The sequence below is a fragment of the Centropristis striata genome, chromosome 4, assembly GCF_030273125.1.
Source record: "Centropristis striata isolate RG_2023a ecotype Rhode Island chromosome 4, C.striata_1.0, whole genome shotgun sequence".
NCBI lineage: Eukaryota > Metazoa > Chordata > Actinopteri > Perciformes > Serranidae > Centropristis > Centropristis striata.
In genome coordinates, this window is record NC_081520.1 from 3,534,939 (window position 1) to 3,558,299 (window position 23,361).

The 23,361-nt window shown below is 35.5% G+C and overlaps 2 protein-coding genes across 2 annotated transcripts; both read right to left on the bottom strand.

The window, feature by feature from the left end:
- Window positions 1-135: 135 nt before the first annotated feature.
- On the bottom strand, window positions 136-6,116 carry LOC131970415 (actinia tenebrosa protease inhibitors-like). The gene is made up of 10 exons (XM_059331802.1): window positions 5,902-6,116; window positions 5,240-5,404; window positions 4,857-5,105; window positions 4,277-4,432; window positions 3,921-4,142; window positions 3,378-3,536; window positions 3,085-3,279; window positions 2,063-2,110; window positions 1,940-1,963; window positions 136-564 (listed from the first exon to the last, which is right to left on the bottom strand). Exons 1-9 carry the CDS (start codon window positions 5,933-5,935, stop codon window positions 1,941-1,943), a joined length of 1,251 nt encoding a protein of 416 aa, XP_059187785.1. The 5' UTR covers window positions 5,936-6,116; the 3' UTR covers window positions 136-564; window position 1,940.
- Window positions 6,117-14,636: 8,520 nt separating this feature from the next.
- LOC131970641 (claudin-19-like) lies at window positions 14,637-22,197 on the bottom strand. Its single transcript, XM_059332076.1, has 6 exons — window positions 22,049-22,197; window positions 19,640-19,880; window positions 18,376-18,540; window positions 17,924-18,002; window positions 17,570-17,683; window positions 14,637-15,566 (listed from the first exon to the last, which is right to left on the bottom strand). Exons 2-6 carry the CDS (start codon window positions 19,854-19,856, stop codon window positions 15,470-15,472), a joined length of 672 nt encoding a protein of 223 aa, XP_059188059.1. The 5' UTR covers window positions 19,857-19,880; window positions 22,049-22,197; the 3' UTR covers window positions 14,637-15,469.
- Window positions 22,198-23,361: the final 1,164 nt, after the last annotated feature.

A 23,361-nucleotide genomic window follows, 5' to 3' on the forward strand; every position in this document is an offset into this window, starting at 1 on the left:
TTTATTTGATTATGATTGAACACTTAGGGGTTACAGGACTGTGTCTTTGTTCTTGTCTCTTATAAAGTTCCTCAAAGCAGATCATTTAAATATATTAACAACAAATAGACCAGACTTGCAAAACAATCAGATGATAGATTTTAATATGTCCAGTTCTTGGTTACATTTTATTTGAATCAGGAAGTTTCAAAATTCAATAAATGATCAGTGACACAAATATATGATTAATTCCAAACCTGGAGAATAATTCAGTAAATCAAATGCGTAAATATGTTATTTTATAAATTACAAAAACAAACTACACCCAGAGGACAAAAATCCCCAAAAAGTAAGAAAAATCCTTGAGTTTTACCCAAAATACAAAATCACATGATGTCAAATAATAATCACAAAATAATTTCAAAAATATCAGCATGAAAATAGTCCCCAGCAAATGCACAAATTCTTAAAGTCTGTTTAATAATAACTACAGTAACCTGCTGTTTTAGTAAATGACTGCGTCTCTTTCTTTATGAGAAGAAAATGACAGAAGATCACCAGACTTATCCTTTAGTTAGCCTGTACCTGGAGGGAAACAGAGACAGAAACAGAATAATCAAAAAAATATTTGTCTGTATGTACAGCTTTTTTTTCCACATGTATAATTATATGTAATTCCTCCCTGGCAATGTTTGTTTCCGAGGTAATCAATCAAAGTCCGCATCGGGAGGAGGTGGAGGTGGATGGAAACCGCTGTTCGTGCACCGAGTGAAACCAAAAGTCAATGTTGACTTATTTGAACTTATTTAAGGAGCTGAAACACCTGATTGAAATGAACGATATTTTTTCAAATTTGAGGAGTTAGTAATGTTTGTCATTGTTGTGTTGGGATCTTGCCACATGTGAACTTCGGTCGATTTGTGGATTTGAGATAATATGAGTCAAATCACTTGAAGTTGTATGTTAATCTTGCTTTACACAGACATTAAGTCTTACATGCAGACTAATTCTACCAACTTACTTGATTTGCTCACCCTAATTCACAAGCAATATACTTTAAATTGACTTTTAACAGACATACAGCTCTGTAGAAGAACTCCAGGCCTATACATCTTCCTTGTTCTCATCTTAGATTAGACTGTGTGGATCACTAAACTCTATAGCTTGTGTGTTTTGTTTGCTTTACCTTGTTTATTTGGAATAACTACCTTTTTGAAATATACATGCTGTCCATTTAATGTTGTACACTATGAATTATATGTCAACCTCTTCTATGAAAATAATTCCAAATTCCTTCAAGATCTACTAAATATGAATATGGTAATTTGATTATAATTATTAAGTTAATTATTAATCAGTGTTCAAAATTGATAGTTTAGTCACTTTGAGATGACAGTGACTATGAGACTGATTTAGGTGAATGGGCTATCTTATCTCTGTTTTACAGAGTGGTGCCCCATCTTGAGGTTACTTAGAGTCAATCAAGTCATATCATTTATTATAATTAATAATTATCAATCATTCTGATAGTCATCCAACCACACTTTTGAACTGTGAGACCAGCACAAGTGGTGCTCAGGTTTACCCTTAGGTATTAGATTTCCACATGGTAGGGGTAGCATTTATGGTAACGCGTTTACAACAGAAATGGTGCCCCATCGCAAGGTACAGTATCATTCATTTGTAAAGCTATGTTCCCAACACAAATGGTGCAGCGCTTAGAGGTATCTATACAATTTTTTTGGGACATCCGAGAATCCTGACAGTTGTACAGTTGAAGAGATGGGTATACTAGTAAAGATAATGCAAGACATTAACTTGTTATCACCTGAATCCACAGCAGGTGGACAAATCAAAATAAGAAACACTAATTTGTGAATTACATGGAACCTAAAAATGGAAGTAAAGTGTAAAGATAGGTATAACAAGTCAAAAAAGTGTCAAGTTGGATGTCTGTTACCTTAGTTCTGGGCAGGAACAGGGTCTGCAGAGGGAATGACTGGATTAATATAATTTATTATGAATGTAGAGTTAAACAGACAGTTAAACAAAAGAAGAAAATGCAGAAAATACACATTATTACCTGAACAGTGACGTGTGGTCTGGTAAGGCACGGGAGGTAGAGCCTTACCTGTCATCATGGAAAAAATAAACAAAACATTAAATGGTTATATTTGTCAAAAACAGGTATAGGGTGAGGCAGGTCCTTCTGTTTCCGCATGGGAGGGGGCACTCATGAGCCCAAGGATTGTGATGCTAATCCACAGTGACAGAATTTTTAAAACCGACATTTCTGTCCAGAAGGATCGGGCAATGGACTTAATTTATAAGTAAGGGTAAGACCATAATCATTTTTTTTAATGAAATGTTCATCACGTGGGCTGCAGTTTGTTTTGTGTAAAGAATGCTGATATGAGATATGAAACATAACACTTTAACTGCTGCTGATCAAATGGTAAATTATCTACTCTGTTGGGTTCATATATTTGTAGAAATCTGATTCTTATGCAGTCCATGCTTCACCAGCCATGAACCTCAACACACATCACTGTGCCTGAACCCATAGTAGGTTGAGTGGTCACCGTTTTGAAACATACAGAAAACTCAATTTAGTATCATGGTTTTAACATATCTGACAATATCTATCGACCAGTGTCATCAATTAGTATGTATATATTAGAGCTGATGTTCGATTGTATGCAGATGATAGAGGAAAATATTTATTCAGAAAACAACAAGGAAGCTGATCATGCATACAGATGTACTTGTACTTTTCTTTAGTATTTCCATTTTATGATACATTCAACTCATACTCCACTTCATTTATCCATATCACATTAATGCATGAGTAATGATAATTTAATGAAATCAAATATAATAGTGACAGTCTGCAGGAACATCTTTATATTTTTAATACTTCAACTGCATTCGACTGATGAAACTAACCAGAAAACTGGGCGTTTACTTAACAGAATTTTTTGTACAGTGTCATATTATTAATTCTACTGCAGCAGAGAATATGAATTATTCTTCCAAATAAATAATAAATACAAAGGTAAAGATTTGATCCAACAAGAGCAGAAAGAGTAGCCAGAGGTCTGTTACCTTTAACATCACCACAGAGTCTTTCACACTCCTCCACAGTCCTGAAGATGTTCCCATTAGACCCCATGCCTCTGGATTGAAATCCTTCACACTTCAAAGTCAACACGTTGTAGAAGAAGAAGTTGGAAAGCGGAATTGAGTAATGGTTGAGGCGAAATGGCCCGTGGCCATGCTCCACAGGTTGATAACAACGGTCTGGAAGGACAAAGATGCACAGAATAATTTCATGTTTGGTGTCTTTTTGCTGCTCATAATTAACGTCTTAACAATATGTATTTGAAGACTTCTCTTACACTTCTCATTGCAGAGTGCCTCACAGCCATCACGGGTATCGAATGCATTCTTCTTTGACCCACAACCACCACTGGACAGCTGTTCACACCTGTAACTGGTACTGTTGTAGAAGAATCTGGGTTTACAGCTTCTGTCTTCCATGAAGTCAAAACATCGAGCTGTAGGGGAAAGTAGAGAGGGCACAGATTGTTTAGAAAAACAGGACTTTTGACTTCAATTTGCAGATTGACTGGAAATTGGAAAAAAATTTTATGGTTGAAGTTAACAGTCCAAATTAAACCTTAGATCTCAACAGGACCCGCCACTGAACCCTGACTCCGACTTCCCCCTCATTGCTAATCTCTATGTTGTTTCCCTTCCAGTGTGTTTCCTGTTTTTCTGTGTATACTTTTGTGAAGGAACATTTTTATTGCAGAACTTTTAGTTATAACAGTATTTTTACACTGTGGTAACAAGGATCTGAATATTTCATCCACCAGTTAAAGAATCTATCCATCAAGAGTAAACAGAATTCAAAAACAATATTTAAAGAGGTATGTTACCTTTAACATCACCACAGTGACTTTCACACTCCTCCACAGTGCTGAAGATGTTCCCGTTAGACGCACTGCCTCTGAAGTGAAATCCCTCACATCTGAAACTTGACATATTGTGGAAGAAGAAGTTGTGAGGGGCGTTTGCATCAGGCTTGCCTCTGATGTAAAGACCACCACTATGGCCAGCAGATGGGTATTCACCATACTCCACTGGTCGATAACAAACACCTGGAAAGACAACATTGAGCGAATAAATGTATGTTTTATTAACAGACAGAAAAGTTTTCAGTTGCCCTCCATGATATGATGGAAACAACAAAGGGTGACATGAACCATGAATGTATGTTTAAGGGGTCTCTTACGCCTTTCATTGCAGAAGGTCTCACAGGCCTCTCGGGTATCAAATGTGTTCCTGTTGGACCCGCAGCCTCTGGTCACCTGTTCACAGCCCCGAGTGTTCTTGTTGTAGAAGAATCTGGGCTTACAGCTTCTGTCTTCCATGAAGTCAAAACATCGCGCTGGAGGGGAAAGTAGAGAGGGCACAGATTGTTTAAAAAAACAGGATTTTTGACTTCAATTTGCCGATTGACTGGAAATTGGAAACTTTTTTTTATGGTTGAAGTTATCAGTCCAAATTGACTGGAAATTGGAAGCTTTTTTATGGTTGAAGTTATCAGTCCAAATAAACCTTAGACCTCAACAGGACCCGCCACTGAACCCTGACTCCGACTTCTCCCTCATTGCTAATCTCTATGTTGTTTCCCTTCCAGTGTGTTTCCTGTTTTTCTGTGTATACTTTTGTGAAGGAACAATTTTATTGCAGAACTTTTAGTTGTACTTAAACTGTGGTAACAAGGATCTGAATATTTCATCCACCAGTTAAAGAATCTATCCATCAAGAGTAAACAAAGTAAAAAAACAGTATTTAAAGAGGTATGTTACCTTTAACATCACCACAGTGACTTTCACACTCCTCCACAGTGCTGAAGATGTTCCCGTTAGACGCACTGCCTCTGAAGTGAAATCCCTCACATCTGAAACTTGACATATTGTGGAAGAAGAAGTTGTGAGGGGCGTTTGCATCAGGCTTGCCTCTGATGGTCTTCGCATCAGGCTCGGCTCTGATCTGAGGACCACCACTATGGCCAGCAGATGGGTTTTCACCATACGCCACTGGTAGATAACAAACACCTGGAAAGACAACATTGAGCGAATAAATGTATGTTTTATCAACAGACAGAAAAGTTTTCAGTTGCCCTCCATGATATGATGGAAACAACAAAGGGTGACATGAACCATGAATGTATGTTTAAGGGGTCTCTTACGCCTTTCATTGCAGAAGGTCTCACAGGCCCCTCGGGTATCAAATGTGTTCCTGTTGGACCCGCAGCCACTGGTCACCTGTTCACAGCCCCGAGTGTTCTTGTTGTAGAAGAATCTGGGACTCTTGGAGTCACAGCTGCTGTCCTTCATGGGATCAGAACATCGTACTGAAGGGAGGAGAGATGCCACAAATTACTTGTGTCATAACCAGCATTTTCTCGTTTGACATGTTGTTTTTTTTCTAACCTGTCAATCTTCATTTTCTATTTTCACAAAATGTACACAAAATTGCAAAATAAAATACAAATAAATGCATGTTTCCACCCATTACATATATATGATGCTAACTGTGTTTGCTTTAAAAATAATTATGCACACAAATTAACAGAACATAACATTAAACAATACTTATACTACCAACCCTAAGCCTAACATGTTTAAGGTATCCCAAAGGTAACATAATGTTACAGAAATCTGTAAATCTAAGTTAACAAAACCATGGACAGTGATTAGTTTTGGACAGAGATAACTTTGATACAGTTTTAATTTGCCTGTTAAACACGCTATTGACTTACAGTTACTGTAACATTACGTTCACTTCATTCACTTACCTTACTTATAATGAGTCATTAATATTTCAGAATCAAAGTAAACTTGTTCTTACGTTTCTCATCAGCCAAGTGATAAACACCTTTCATGAGAAAGGCTCTTTGTTCTATGGAAAAGAGACATTTAACAGCAGTCAGCAGGTTTGAGTTCAAGCAGAAAAATTCAAGTTGGATGTTTTAAAGAAATCATAAACCTGAGTTTTTATAACAGTACACGAAAAACATTCAAGCATCATGCTAACAAACGACCACAAGAGGTCCTCGGCAAGTTCCTGGAAACATACAGGGACAGACCACTGTTAATACATAAAAACACTGACAGCCAACAGTTTCAAGTTTTCAAAACTTTAAATGGACCTGCACTTATATAGCGCTTTTCTAGTCTCTTTGCGACCACTCAAAGCGATTTACACTACAGACTGCACACATTCACCCGTTCACACACACATTCATACTGGTGGCAGAGGCTACCCTAAACGGTCCACCTGCCACCATTGGGAATTCATTCATTCATTCATTTATTTGGGGTTCAGTAGGCTGTGACGGTCAGGGATCGAACCACCAACCCTTCGGTTGGGGGGCAACCCACTCTACCAGCTGAGCGACAGCTGCCCCTTTAACGAGTGAGATTAAAAAAATTCACTCCCCTCAGAGTTGTCATGGATCGGAGGTTGCTGATTGGGACGCACATACAATATTACTTCTTCTTCTTCTCTAGTTTTGGCCCTCTGATAGCATCCCAGTAGCCTACAGGTCACTTCCTGGCAGACGTCCTCAGTGGTTCATGGCAAATGAGTGTCTCAAGTTTGTAGTTGATAGCATCACTTCCTGGTGTTGATAACACCACTTCCTGTTTTGACTATAACACACAGGAAGTTGTTCCACTGTAACGTGCACAATTTTTGGATTATAACAATTATTTATACAATTTTTTACTTTTGGCTTCAAAAGATTCTGTGTATTACATTTCATGCAGTTCGGACTATGTGTCTTGGAGGGGTTTGAAAAAGTAGAGTCAGCGAGAATTAAAAAAATAAGACATGGTTCATGTGTAAGAATTTATAATGTGAGACATAGTATGCAGGAGTGTACCAGCTCTGTGAATGTTCAGTTACAGTATAAGTTTTTTGCGTGGAAAAATTGTTATACAAATACAAATTTGGAACAATTTCAGTAGGGTTCCCAGCACCACCACCTCGGGCTTGGACCTCTAACTAGAAGATGTCAGGAATCCATTGGTACTAAACGTTTCATGACAGCTTGTTGGGACGGCTTGTTGAATAATGCTGCAAATTTCCTCTCACCTGAATTAGGTATAACTGGAAAGCTGAGACTCTTGTGGATTCAATGAGTGCAATTTTCTTCATGTGTGATGATATTAGTGAGTGAAACTTGAGCTCAGTGTATAAAATGAGCTGCTGAGACCTCTAGGATAATCACAGCCTCATGAAACTTTACAACCACAAACTAGAGGCCAAGGTTATAATAGTTTTGGATTTTTCATTAGTTTTAGTTTTAATTTCGTTGTCAATTTTTGTTTTCAAATCCAGTTAGTTTTAATTAGTTTTTAGAGTGAGTTTGCTAGTTTTGATTAGTTTTATTTTTTGGAAAATGCTTAGTTTTAGTTTAGTTTTTATTAGTTTTAGTGTTAGTTTTAGTTTTTTGTAATGGGGTATTTTTTGGGTGCCAGATTCAATAAGGTCACAATAAATGTTTCCTTTATTTCCTTTGTCTGATCCATCTCAGCCCCAATAAGTTTATTAAGTCATAAAACCAGATAGATGAAATAGATTTCATATCAACCAAAAAGGTTTATGTATGAAAAAAGTTGTCAAAGACGAAAACTAAGGACATTTTCACTGTAATTTTAGTTAGTTTTGTAACCACACAATACAGTTTCAGTTAGTTAACGTTTTTTTAAAAACTCCCGTTTTAATTTTTATTTCAGTTAACGAAAATGTTTTTTCAATTCTAGTTTTCGTTATTTCGTTAGTTTTCGTTAACTATAATAACCTTGCTAGAGACCTAGATAATTCAAAGGTAGGATGGTTTTCTACACTATATTGACAATAAGGGTATTTTTCAGCAGGCAACACAACACAAGTGCTCGCCCATAGACTGATTATAAATAATGGGCATAGTCACTGTGATGTCACCTGCTGGTTTGTGGCCTGTTTGAATCATCGAGTCAGGAGTTACATCTGTTGCTGTCTTTGTATTTTTAAAACCGGGAGAGACCATATTTTGACTGGGGAGGTGCGAGGGAGGGAGTGTCTAAAAATGAACTCTTATACTAAACAAGACATTTTTAAATGACCAGAATGTTCAAATAAACTTTTATAAAGCAAAAACACATGGTGAAAGGGTCAAAGTTCTGAGACGGAAACACGACAAACAGGTTCACAGCTGTTTAGATGTACACAGTGCCGTGGATACCTATTGTTCTGCTTCTATTCTGATGACTGCTTGCGTGTTAGTCACCTGTTAATCAAAGGTAGCCACGGCCTAAATCATAACTTGCTTTATCATCATTATTTTTTTCTAAATTGCACCATTATTTACGCAATAACATCATATTGTCTTGAAGAATACTTGAAATTAGCAATTGAGACCATAATGTTACCACGAGAATTTTGTCTGAAGTTACAAATCAAGTGAGACGTCACCTCATGTTGTATTGAGAGAGATCTGACCAGAGTACTTTTGCAACAGCTGCTGGCGACCTCTGCTGGACTTCTGGAAGATGGCAGGTATATATACACTACTGGTCAAAAGTTTTAGAACACACCAACCTTTCCAGAATTTAATTGAAAATGATGCAGTTTAATGTCTCAGTGTACTCTGAAATTCATTTAAAATTCTTTATTGAGCATGATAGTGTTTTGAAAGTAAAAAAAAGATTCAAAATCACATTTTATGTTGGACTAAAGGACTAAAAAAAGACAAAAAATGACCAAAAAAAGACACAAAATTACCAAAAAAAGACACAAAATGACAAAAAAAAACACCAAAAGACACAAAATGACTAAAAAAAGACACAAAATTACTTACAAAGACATGAAAATGATTCAAAAATGGACAAAATAGCCCAAGACTCCACAGAGTTAAGTTGTTAACCCATTTCTTGTTCCCTGAAAAGGCCTACCGTACTTGTATAATTCTGAAATGTACATTATTTTTCAGTTTTGGTTAAGCTTACCTTTTTTTATTTACCTCTGGCAGTTCACCACTTACCTTTGTACCCTTTCAAGCTGTTCATTTGACTTGAACTGCTTGAATTTCAATAACAAACTGGAAAAATTGGGGTGTTCTAAAACTTTTGACCGGTAGTGTATATATATATATATATATATATATATATATATATACACACACTACCGGTCAAAAGTTTTATATATATATATATATATATATATCATAATAATAAATGTGCTTTACAAGGTACTCAAAGACGCTTTACAGTTAAAAACAGTGAAAATGCAGTTACAAATAAAAACAAACAATTAAAACAGGTGGGTTTTGAAAAGTTTTTTGAAGGTAAGTGGATGTGAGCAGTCTCTTATGTTTTTTGGGAGATAGTTCCAGAGGGAGGGGGCTATTGAGAAGGCTCTGTCGCCCCAGGTTTGGTGCTTGGTCCTGATGGGACGGGCAAGGAGATTTATCATAATTGTCTAAACATTTGTAGACTCTCAAGTTTAAACCCAAGCAAAACACAATATGTATTATAGATATATGACTAGAGCTACTTGACACACAATGCTGAGCTGCTTCTCAATCATTAGGTTCCAGCTTTCAGTACACCACCTCTATAAATAAATAAATAAATAAGAGCCAGAAAAACAAACTCCAGAGAGAGTGTGTATTTTCTGAGCCTTTGGACAAAAGGGCTTTCAGTCCAATGGGATATTCTTTAGACCATCTCATCATCAGAACAAGGACATGTCGGAACAATGGCATGGCATTAAACATTCTTTAACCCATAAGAACCCACGGTGACACCCACGTAACAAACACTTTAAATATTCTAGAGCAGGGGTCTCAAACTCAAATTACCTGGGGGCCACTGGAGGCAGTATCAAAATGACCAAAAAATCTAAATGACTTAAAAAAAGACACAAAAAAGACAGACAAAATGACTTAAAAAGACACAAAATGACCAAAAAAGACACAAAATTACAAAAAAAGGACACAAAATGACAGAAAAAAACTAAATTGCTTAAAAAAGACACAAAAAAGACACAAAATTACTAAAAAAGAGACACAAAATGACCAAAAAAGACAAAATGACAGAAAAAAACTAAATTACTTAAAAAAGACACACAAAAACCCCCACAAAATTACTAAAAAAAGACACAGAATGACAAAAAAAACCCACATCATAAATATGTTCTGCGTGGTTCACTTGGTCTGTGATATATCCCCCATAACTTTCCTTTATGGATAACTGGGTCTGGGTTCTTATGGTTTAAACAGAATTTGTAGAAAATTAGATTCCATCTTACCATCGTCAATGGTGCTCTTGGGGTAAACAGTGATTTCTGCGCTGGGGTCTCGGACTACCCCGTAACTTCCCTGGTTCAGACAGTTGACCAGCAGACACTGATGTGCGCCGCTGAGCGGTTTGCTCACCACAGCCATGTGGCATTTGGGCTCATCAAAGCAATGTTGATAGCAGCTCTTGGCGTCTTCATTCCCCGGCAGCCGGATCAGATTGTAGACCCCGGAGACGAGGCAGTCTGCGGGTTTGGGGACCTGAGTCAGACCGGGAGAGACCAGGAAACACAGACAGAACCCTAACCCTAACCACAGACAGGACGGGAACCTAAACAAAGCCTTCTTAATCATGGCTTCACTTTCTACTGTTTCCTAATATTCTAGGAGCGTGTAGAGGCTGCTGAACCTGAGCAGGACAGTGTTAGGATAAACTGCCTGATGTGTGCTGGGTCTGGATCGAGTAAATGAAACTTATACCCAGGCACCGCCTACTCTGCATCACCAATTCTTTGACACAATGCAAACTGCAAGTGTCCTTTAACATTTCATAGTTTCAAAGGGAGTGGCTCTTTTGTTTCAATTGAGAGATTATAATTAATCACCTGCAATTAAGGGTTATGTTCTGTTCAAAGTCGACCAACCTGAATGTGAATTAATGAAACATGTTTCCAGCGTGACGCGTGTGTGGGTGTGTGGGCATCTATGGCAAAGGCGGTGAATTAAGTTCAAGCTGTTCTCACTCAGACCTACAAAAGGAATGCGGTCACGTAATGTAACGTAATTGAAACTATTAAAATTATAACTATTCAATTTGATATTTGCAGGTCCTCTATGGCTGAGGGCTCTGCCACCTCTCAGTGTGGAGGCTCCCACAGGTTGCTTTTTTCTCATCTGGATCCTCGGTGCCTTGCCATGTCTCTACACTGTCAATCAATATGTGCTGTGTGTGAGTCTGAGTGTGTGTTTGTGTGCTTACGTGTCTATGTGCGTGTGTGCATATATGTGTATGTGTACGTGCAGATGTGTATGTGGGGATGGGAGGGGTGGGTTATGTCATTTTCTATTGTCTGTTTTTATTTTTATTTTTTGTAAAGCACTTTGTGTTACATTTCTATGTATTAAAAGCGCTATCTAGATAAAGTTTGAATTATTGATTGACCCTGGAGACGAGGCAATCTGCTGGTTTGGGGACCTGAGTCAGACTGGGAGAGACCAGGAAGCACCAACATTTTTATTTTTATACTGTATATTCATATTTATTCTGCACTGGAATTCTATTCTACTCCTTAATACATACTCCTTCTTTAGACACTTTATTTTTTATTGTATTTTTATATTTTATTGCTTGAAGTATGCCTAGGTTGTTCTTTTTATTTAATTGTGTTGTCATTGTCTATGTTTGTAATGCTGCTGCTACGCTTGGGATAAATAAAGTATATCTATCTATCTATCTATCTATCTATCTATCTATCTATCTATCTATCTATCTATCTATCTATCTATCTATCTATCTATCTATCTATCTATCTATCTATCTATCTATCTATCTATCTATCTAACCTAAATGGACCCTTTTCAATCATGGCTTCAGCTTCTCTTTCCTTGTATTAACCTGCATGTTAAGGCTACTGAACTCAAGCAGGACAGGTGTGAGGTGTGCTGGGTCTGTATCGAGTAAATGAAACTTTTACCTGAGTCCCGCCCACTCTGCATCACCAACTCTTTAACACAATGCAAACTGCAACAGTCCTCCAATCCTCTGATCAAAGTCGACCATCCTGAATGTGAATTTATGAAACGTTTCCAGCATGACATGTGTGTGTGTGTGTGTGTGTGTGTGTGTGTGTGTGTGTATCTATGGAAAAGGCGGAAAGAACACTAGTTCAAGCTGTTGTCACTTTGACCTACAAGTGGAATGCAGTCTAATTCGTTTTTAATGTAATTGTAAAACCAATCAAATGATGATGATATTTGCAGACAGGCAGAGACCTGTCTGCTAGCGGCCGAAGTACTTATAAAGTCAGTCTTCTTATTTTGAGAAACCAATTAACCCATAAGAACCCAGACCCATAATCCTTTAAGGAAAATTATGGGGGATATACCACAGACCAAGTTGACCACATAGAACACATTTATGATGTTTCTAAAAAAAAAATTCTACCCCTAAATGTCAAAGATCTGTGATGTGACATATACGATACATTGGGCGTATATTGTATTTATGTTAATGATATTTCTTATTTTAAAATAAAAAAAAAATAGACACATTTTCTTCTTACAGAAACACAAATTTGCCTTTTTTTTGCATCTCCTCAACATTTATCGAAATTGTGACATTAATAGTGTCACAATAAATTAATTTTCAGATTTGTTTTTAAGTAAAAAAATAACAATAAATCAATAATAAATAAAAACAAATAACCATTTGCCTTTTTGTTTGCGTCTCCATAACATATATCAAAAAATAATTTGTTGAGTTCCCTATTAACAGAATAGAATTGTTAAATGGGTTTTAACTTAACCTCGTTACAAAAAATAAGCTTTCTTGAAGATTTAAAGTGTTTGTTACACGGGTGTCACCAGGGCTGGCTCTAGGCATAGGCGACACAGGCGATCGCCTAGAGCACCATCCGCTGGAGGGGCACCGCCAGTCACCCTCCAGGGAGAAAAAAAATTAATAATAATAATAATAGTAATAAACAATAATAATTTCCGATGCCCATTGTTGCCCTCGCTTTGTGTTCTGTCTTGAAAATAATAAATATTAACAAAATAAAGAAACAGATAAACAATGACATTTTGTGACTGTGACGTGTGGTCATTGCCTTGCCCCCCTTTAGACGGTCAGATCCCTGTCAGAGAGGTCAGGTCAAGTCAAGGGACAGACAGATTATGTTTTGATAAATCTCACAAGATGAAACGGCCGTCAAAGCTCTCCGGTGCTCTGTATCAAAAGAGTGTGAAGACGTTTAATTTATAATAGCTTGCTAGCTCAGTTGAAATAAAGCAACGCTAGCTTAAAACAGTTAAGCACATTTTTCGCGGGGTTCAACTTTCATCGTCTCTCTTGTCTCTAACTTTGTTAGCGTCTCCAGCTGGGCTTCTTTGAGAATTGACTTGTCAGTTAATAATTCTATAGACAGACAGTTGTATTATATAGCTGGTTGGCACCATGGGCAAACACAAACAGGAGTTCCCTCCATGAAACAGCAAGCGGAGCTGTTCAACACCAATGGATCTCGCCTAGGGCACCAGATGGACTAGAGCCGGCCCTGGGTGTCACCATGGGTTCTTATGGGTTAAAGTTCACTTTACTGTGTTACAGCATCATGTTCAAGTGCAGAAGTGGTTATTTCAACCAAGAGTATGATCATTTTTTTCAACGAAGTAGTTTGGTGCCGAAACATAACCAAATAGTTCCATTTCAAAAATGTTGAATCTGCATCAGTTGGGGTGTGCTGGTCTCTCACTGGTAGAGTGCATACTAGTGATGTGCGGATCGATACTGAAATATCGATACTTCCGATACCAGATCTGTATGCTCTAAAATCGATTCTCAATTGAAAATATCGATACTTTTGATACTTCAGTCATTTGTGGTAATGTATATCATTAAGAGGAATACGGTGGAAAGTAACTAAACTATTCAGATCTTGTCTAAATGACACGCTGCTGGTAGGAACTACTTTTTCTTCCGCCTGGGTAAGTGCCTAATACGTAAGCGCAGTGACACGCTGCTGCTCACTCTTCTCTCTCTCAGTGTGTGTGTGTAATTCAATGGCGGAGCGGAAAAGAAGCTATATTGTGAATGAGTCCATATACTTCTGAGTTTAAAATAAATAAGTGACTCTGATGTCTTGTATTTATTCTTAAGCCATTTGAAATACACTCTTTTTAGATTTACCAGGCAAATTAGGTGTATTTGCACAAAGTATTGGTATCGGATCGGTATCGCCGATACCATCCTGAATTTTTCTCAGTATCGGATCGGAAAGGAAATCGGTGGTATCGAACATCACTAGTGCATACCACCAAGGAGGCAGACCTGGGTTTGAATCTGGCCCGGGTTTATGTATCAACATGCATCAACATGTTTAGAACAGTGATTGCTGAGCAGCCTGAAACAGAATGAATGTATTTGGTGAGACTACAGTTTCATGAGAATGCATTTATTAGCTTACAAAATCGTGTGCTGTTGGTTTGAATTTAACAGCTGGAAATATAAAGAACTGTGAAATAAATGCGGTGTTAGGAATTAAAAGTCCCTGAAATTAACAAATGTTGAACTAGAAGTGCAAACTACCTCTCCTAAAGCCAGATTTATGCTCTGGAAATGTTTACAAAACTGAAGAATGTCTACCATAAAATAATCCTTCTTGTTGGAGGTAATTATGTGATATGCTCTGAAATAAAATAATCCTTTGAAAAACACTTTTTTATGAATAAAAACTTTCTTATGAAACTATAGTGACTCATTTATATGTATATGTTCATATTTAATAATTGTAGTGTCTTAGTTTAGGTATCCATATTGATTAATTTCATAGGCATAAATGAGTAAGAATAAGAAAAAAATAAAGGATACAAAAAAAGAATAAAGTCCTTTGGAATAAATAAAACTGAATGACAAACACAGTGTTTATAATACACCAAATTGGCTAATTCAGTGTAGTTTTTTTAAATAATTTATTGAGAAAATTGTAAATAGTGTTAAATTCTGTCACTGGTCTAAACTATAGCTGAGTTAGGAACAAATAATATCTCATGGTGTTCCTCAGGGTTCTGTTCTTGGTCTTCTATAGTTTAATTTTATATTCTGATATGCCTTTCAAAGTTATTTTTATAAACCAAATGACGCAAAATCTCAACCAAAAAAACAGTAAATGTGAGCCATTTCTGATTTTACACATGAACGGTTCATTAGATCTATGCACAGAAATGATCTTAACATATTTTAGTTGATACAGAAACAGAGATGTTGACCTGATAAAATCTCAGTGACACCAACGATACAAAAATATTTAGGAACAAATCAAAGCATGAGTGCCTTCACAATAAAAATTACTTTGGTTAAAAAAAATGTAATAATAGAAAATTCAACGTGATCCTGAACCAGACAGTGATGTTTCCTCAGACGTAGGCTTTGGAGCTGCCGCTGTCTGACACCGGAGCGGCTCTGTAGATCTGCTGTCCTTGACTCGTTTTGGTGAAATTGTATGAAAAGTGTCTGCGAGAGAAAATATGACATTTGTGATTTAACAACCGAACACACACAATGCTGATCTGTTCCATTAAAAACAGCTTCTTTCCCTGGGCTGTCAGAACTCTCAACACCCACACAGGATAAATTAATTAAAAGGTGCAATAAAACGGACATGTGCAATACAATTGATATGTGCAAAACACTCAATTTACCTCATGTATAAATTATAGCATTTTAAGTAGCCATTTATTTATTTTTATACTTATTTATTACATCACATGTCCTTGTTCTTGTTTTTGTCCTTGTTTAGCTTGGTATTTTTTAAATGTTTTTACTCATGTTGTTTTGTGTTATGATTGTCATAACTATGCACCTTATGCAGTGGCACTTTCAATTTCGTTGTATAGTGAACTATATAATGACAATAAAGACTATTTGATTTGATTTGATTTGATTTGATTTGATTATGTGATAGAAACATATGAACAAATAACAACCCTTTGGCCGAGCCACAGGCGCAAGCTGGATACATGTTTATGTCCGTTGTTATTGATTATCTGCTATTACAATCTTATGTGATACCTGAATAAATATGATTAACATTGAAAACAGCTGGAGATAATAAATCCGACACAGAATATTTTTCACAAGCTTCTTACTTGGATCAAAGTTTATTAGCTGAAATGATTGTTCCAAGATCCTTTAGCAAGCAGAGGTCTCAGTCTGTTGGAACTACACAAAAACTTTTATTTTGAGAGCAGAAACTGTGGAAATAATAAATTAATGAATAAATGACTTAATACATTTAAATGCCATTAATTGTACAAAAAATAATAAAGAAAGAATACAGTCATTAGTTGAACAAATGTAATATTTATGTTTTTATATCTATGTACCTTTGAATGACTTCTTCCTTTTGTATTAAATTTTCTCTTTTATTTATTCTAAAATTGTATTCATTTTTTAGGAAGAAGAATATTAAAATAAATAATAATAATAATAACAACAACAACAACAATAATAATAATAATAATAATACATTCATTAATACATTCATTAATTAATTAAATAATTAATTAATTAATTAATAATAATAATAATAATAATAATAATAATACATTTCACAAGTAATAAGTTTGAAATTAATAAAAAATGGCAAAGGGAAATAAAAAATATGACAATTGGAAAAAATAAAAATTAAACTTAAATAGAAAAAGTAAATAAATATAGTGATAAATAAATAAAGAAGCAAAACAAAATTGAAACATAATTTTTTGTCACATTTTCTCAATTATTTAATGTCTCCATTTATTCTTAATGCGACTGTTTCTGTACATTTAATGGCATATAAATGTATTTATTTTTGACCGAAGGTGTACCTCTCCATCACCATTGACTGAATAAATATTTTAGTGATCAGATGATCAGGGGGTTTTATAACCACATTTCAGAATCCAGTTTTTTCTCTGTCAGTGGTGTAAAATGTCTGTGTGACAAGGTTATAATAGTTTTGGATTTTTCATTAGTTTTAGTTTTAATTTCGTTGTGAATTTTTGTTTTCAAATTCAGTTAGTTTTAGTTAGTTTTTAGAGTGAGTTTGCCAGTTTTAGTTTAGTTTTTATTTTTTGAAAATGCTTAGTTTTAGTTTAGTTTTCATTAGTTTTAGTGTTAGTTTTAGTTTTTTTGTAATGGGTATGTGCCTTCATTTCCTTTGGTCTATCATCTTAGCCTCAATAAGGTTATTAACTCTTACAGTTCGGGGTGTTTTGTATTTTGGTTCTAGTGTAAACATCCCAGTCTCAGTAAACATATTTACCATGTGTTGCATGTTCAAATTAGTTATCGTTTTTTAAAAAACTCTTGTTTTTATTTTTATTTCAGTTAACAAAAATGTTTTTTCGTTATTTTGTTAGTTTTCGTTAACTATAATAACCTTGCTGTGTGATAGGACACTGGACTAGTGGAGTACCCTGTGGATAAACCGAGTGCTACATGTCAGGTGCGTTTGTTTGTGTGGTGCTGTGTACCCTGCAGGGGGGGTGGGGGGAGTCTTCCTGTAGGAGCAGCAGAGCATGGATCCTCCCAGTACAGCCAGACAGGAAGCAGCCCAACCCAGATACAGACCAGTACCCAGCTCGAACCTGCAGCACCATCACACACACTGTCAGCAGTTGAAGTGACATTTGTTTATTTATTTGTTTATTTATTAAGGATCCCCATTAGCTGGTACCTTAGTAACCAGCTAGTCTTCCTGGGGTCCACAGGAACAACACAGAATATACAGAAAAACATATTCTCAATATATCAAACATTTATAGGTGGTCAATCACTATAAACCTAAAAAGGGAACTGCAGGGAGGCGGTGTGGGTGTATGACTCACCTGACTGCTGTCACTGGGCTGTAGAAGTCCTGGATGACTGTGGCGGCGTACCAGGACACTGCAGTCAGAGTGAAGACGCCTGAGGACATGAAGACACGAATGAGACAAAGATAATAAGCTGTTGGTTGTTTTGTTTTTATTTTTTATTTTATTTTTTCTTCTTTTTTTGCTGGGACGGTTAGATTGTATAAATGATATGTTGATTGTAATTCAATGATTGTAAATATTGCTTTCTTTTATTGTTATTAGTTTTTCTTTTCTTTTAAAATGAATAACAGAATTATAATAATTTATTGTAAATATTGCTTTCCTTATCTTGTTATCTTTTTTTCTGATGCTTGCTTTGGCAATACATACATTGTTATGTCATGCCAATAAAGCCAATTGAATTGAAATTGAATTGAATTGAATTGAATTAATAACGAAGATAAATACTTTGTGACGTCACATACCGGACAGGATGAACAGGACTCCTCCACTCAGGGCAATCTGGTCTTTGATGTGGTCCGAGGTCCGACCGATCTTTGTGCACTTGAGTCCCAAAACAGATACAATGATGGAGGCCAGACCGAGCAGCAGGGACAGGATCATGAAAGCCCTACAGGCCTGCAGGTGAGCTGGAGACACACGACATAAAACATAAAGATTTTTAATAAGAGTCGTCTTAAAAAGGTTTGAAAAGTTTTGATTTTTAGTAGGGCCGGGACTCGATTAAAAAAATCAATCTAATTAATTAGAGGCTTTGTAATTAATTAATCGAAATTAATCGCATTTTAATCGCATATAAATATTTGACCTGAGAACAGTGAGAAGTCATTTTTTCACATGGATTTTTAGTATACCATTGAATAATGACTGAAAACATAAGCTTAAGCAACTAAAATAGTGTTTATTTTTGTTCAAGTCCAACAGACCAGTGCAATTTTTGCCATTAAGTGTAGCAATAGCATATTTAGAACTAGAAAATTTCCTCTGGGGACGTGTCTCTGGTTTTGCTCTCCATTTTAAAGCATTGGAGATCATTTTAGCTGAACAGCCTATAATTGTTTGCACCTCTTTATAAGTTTTCCCCTCTCCAATCAGCTTTTTAATCAAAGTACTCTGTTCTTCTGAACAATGTCTTGAATGACCCATTTTCTTCAGGCTTTCAAAGAGAAATGCATGTTCAACAAGTGCTGCTTCATCCTTAAATAGAGGCCACCTGATTCACACCTGTTTTTTCACAAAATTGATGACCTCACTGATTGAATGCCACACTGCTATATTTTTTAACACACCCCTTTCAAGTAATTGCCCAATTGCACAGCCTTAAGAGCTGCATATCATGAATGCTGGGTCTTGTTGGTTTTCTGAGAATCTACTGCACCTACTGGTACCTTGTTTGTCATGTAGCAATAATAAATATATTAAAAACCTGGATTAATCTGGTTAGTCACATTGGACTGCTATTAGTTTGAACACTAATGTATATATACTGTACATTATATATTGCAGTGAAAACGAGGCCACAGTGAGTAAAATGTAAAAAAAAAAAAGAGAAGGAAAAAAAAGCCTGCTTGTTGGTGTTCAGAGAGCTCAATGCTGGATCAGAAAAAATAAATTAAATTGGTATAACACAATAAAAAGCTAATTAATCTCAACAAATAAAATAGTAATTGTAATCCATGTTATACGTCTGCATGATTTTTTTGTTTCCACTGTTGTATGATTACTCACGTGACAGTCCCAGCACCGTCTTGAACTTGTTGCACTGGACGGAGCCCAGCGACGTGGCGGCGCAGGCCATCCACAGACCTTCAAACTGCCATTGACTGCTGCTGACTGACTCAACCTGACTTCTCACCTTCCACTGCTGAGAGGAGGTGCAACTGGACTGCAGACACCAGGATACCACGCCCAGAAGCAGACCCACAACCTGCAGGCCCACAGCCATGCTGCTCAATGTTCCAACGCACACCTGGAAACACAGCAGGATGTCAACAGCAGATTTTAACATGTCAAAAACTAGATTCAGCAGAAAGTGGTGTCAATAACCTCATGGCGTCCCTCAGGGTTCTGTTCTTGGTCCTCGATAGTTTCATTTTACATTCTGATATGTCTTTCAAAATGATTTTTATAAACCACATGACACTCTAACCAGATCCTCACACCTCGGCAACAATTTCTGATTTTGTACTTATCAAGGTTATAATAGTTTTGGATTTTTCATTAGTTTTAGTTTTAATTTCGTTGTGAATTTTTGTTTTCAAATTAGTTAGTTTTAGTTCGTTTTTAGAGTGAGTTGGCTATTTTAGTTTAGTTTTTAGTTTTTGAAAATGCTTAGTTTTAGTTTAGTTCTTATTAGTTATTAGTTATTAGTGTTAGTTTTAGTTTTTTGTAATGGGTATGTGCCTTCATTTCCTTTGGTTTATCCATCTCAGCCCCAATAAGGTTATTAACTCTTACAGATCGGGGTGTTTTGTATTTTGGTTCTAGTGTAAACATCCCAGTCTCAATAAACATATTTACCATGTGTTCCTGCATGTTGAAATAGAAACACTGAATTATGTATGAAAAAAGTTGACAAAGACGAAAACTAAGGACATTTTCACTATAATTTTAGTTAGTTTTAGTTAGTTTTGTAACCACACAATACAGTTTCAGTTAGTTATCGTTTTTTTAAAAACTTGTTTTTATTTTTATTTCAGTTAACAAAAATGTTTTTTCAATTTTAGTTTTCGTTATTTTGTTAGTTTTCGTTAACTATAATAACCTTGGTACTTATGATGACAATCAGTAACCTTTCCAACCTCTGTCTCCTGTCTGCAGCTAGAGAAAAGTCCTCGGAGTGGCATCTGATGTCCCACGTTTTTTTTGCATTAATTAATTATTATAAACAATTATGTAAATATCGGCTATATTTCAATTTCGTTTCAAAATTATTGATTTAATTTCATGAAATTCCGCCCCCAAAATGTTTTACTAAAGATAGTTTCTGTCATTTTAGGTTGTGCAGCAGGTAATTCGGGACTCCACCCTCTCCTTCCAATTTCACATCTCAAACTCCTCCTCCTAACCTACAAATCCCTCCACGCCCTCGCATTAACAGCTGTAATTGATGTGATTGGTTGGTGTGAATAATAGATGTATTATATCAGAACTGGATACTGCACCCAAAGATGGCACCTATTCAGTTCAATGAGACTTGCTCGCCTGGTTCATACACCACAAAGTTGTCTCTTTCATAATGGCGTTCTGTTGGGGGAAACACACGTCGTACTGCAGAATGCAAAACTTAGTTTTGGGGATTTTTTTAGAGTAAAACATTGAATTTAATGTCAAAAGAAAAAGTAAAAAGAAAACCGACAAAACCGTAATAAGTCTGAGAGCAAAACTTCAAATTAAAGTCATATTACAGTAAGAAAAAAAAAAATTACTTGTTCTAAAGACTATCACATGTCAAACACACTTTCACAAAAAAATTTTTTTTATTTTTTTTTGGTGTCACTGGTGTCTCCTAAAACATTTAAATCAATTGTATTTAAAAAAAAAAGAGAGTTATCGGCTAATAATATACAGTAAAAACTATATAAAAAGTGTACTGAAACATATTTTTAAAAAGTAAAAAGAAATCGTACAAAACCGTAATAAGTCTGGGAGCAAAACTTCAAATTAAAGTCATATTACAGCAAGAAAAAATAATTACTTGTTCTAAAGACTTTCACATGTCAAACACACTTTCACAAAATTTATTTTTTTAGTTTTTTTGGTGTCACTGGTGTCTCCTAAAACATTTAAATCATTTGTATTTAAAAAAAGAGTTATCGGCTAATAATATACAGTAAAAACTGTATAAAAAGTGTACTGAAACTGAGAGAAGAAATTTTTTTAAAAAGTAAAAAGAAATCGTACAAAACCGTAATAAGTCCGAGAGCAAATTTCAAATTAAAGTCCTTTTAAAGTTTTAAAGACATTCACATTAAGTTGAACACAGTTGTAAAAGCATCTTTTTCTCCTTTTTGGGCCTGTGTGGCAGCAAAGTTAATTTCGTCACCTCTAAATTTCTGATCATTCATTTTAAAAGTCGATCCAGCTGAACACACAGCAGTTCTTATTCCTAGTAAAGCAGCTGAAGACAGTTCTTACCGTCAGTTCAAGTGAAGTTTTCCGTTGTTCTGCAGCTATTTGGTAGTGATGTGGTCTCAGTGTGCACCTGGTCTGACCCTCTGAGGTCTGCTGCTGCTCGGGGTCAACAAACCAGCGAACAGCATTGTTGACACACGGGAATCCCAGAGTTTCACCTCTAACTGCTTTCTGGATCCTTCAAGTCACTTATCTCTAAACCTTTATCTAATAAAAAAGTTCTTACAAAAGATCAGAAAATATCAGAGCAGCATAGATACATCAGTTCACAGACTCATACAACCTGCTGCTCCAAGGAACGATACAGAAAGTCGTTCCTTCCTTCTGCAATAAGACTTTATAACTCATCTACCTCTGCCAGAACCAACATTACTGAAATGCACTAAATCTATGCAATAAATCTACGCATGACACTTTGCTATGTTATTAATATTATTATTATTATATATACTGTTGCTGCCATTATTACCATTATTACTATATACTGTAATATACTATTATTATGATTATACCGGCCTTATTTATTATTATTATTATTATTATTATATATTATATATCATATTATTTTACTTATAATTACTTTATTTATATTTATATTTTTCATTTTATTTTTATATTGTTTATTATCTACTATTACATATTATATTATATATATATTATATACTGTACTATTATTATTATTATTATTATTATTATATACCGTCTAGTCACTATAGCATTGTTGCATCATATCATATCACCAGTTTAATTATTACCATCATCTACCAACCATCCTACCAACTGATGTTCTTTTTTTTAACTTCTTAAGTGTTCTTGTTCTATTCTGTGTTTTTTTCTATTGTTGTTTTTATTTATTCTACCTCAGTATTTTATTCTATTGTATTTTATCGTACTTGAATACCGGACTGCTGTGACAACCGAATTTCCCTTCGGGGATGAATAAAGTAATCAATCAATCAATCAATCAATCAATCAATCAATCAATCAATCTATCTATCTATCTATCTATCTATCTATCTATCTATCTATCTATCTATCTATCTATCTATCTATCTATCTATCTATCTATCTATCTATCTATCTATCTATCTATCTATCTATCTATCTATCTATCTATCTATCTATCTATCTATCTATCTATCTGTCTATCTGTCTGTCTGTTTACTGCAGAAATCACAAAATAAATTCACAAGAAATGCCTCAGCAGAAATGTTAAACTAGGTTTGAGTCAAGCACCAACCTCCGGGTCTCAACGGTGAAGATTTAAATCTGCAGAAAAAAGTCTGTTTGTATAGAAGTCTGTTAGAAAATTATTT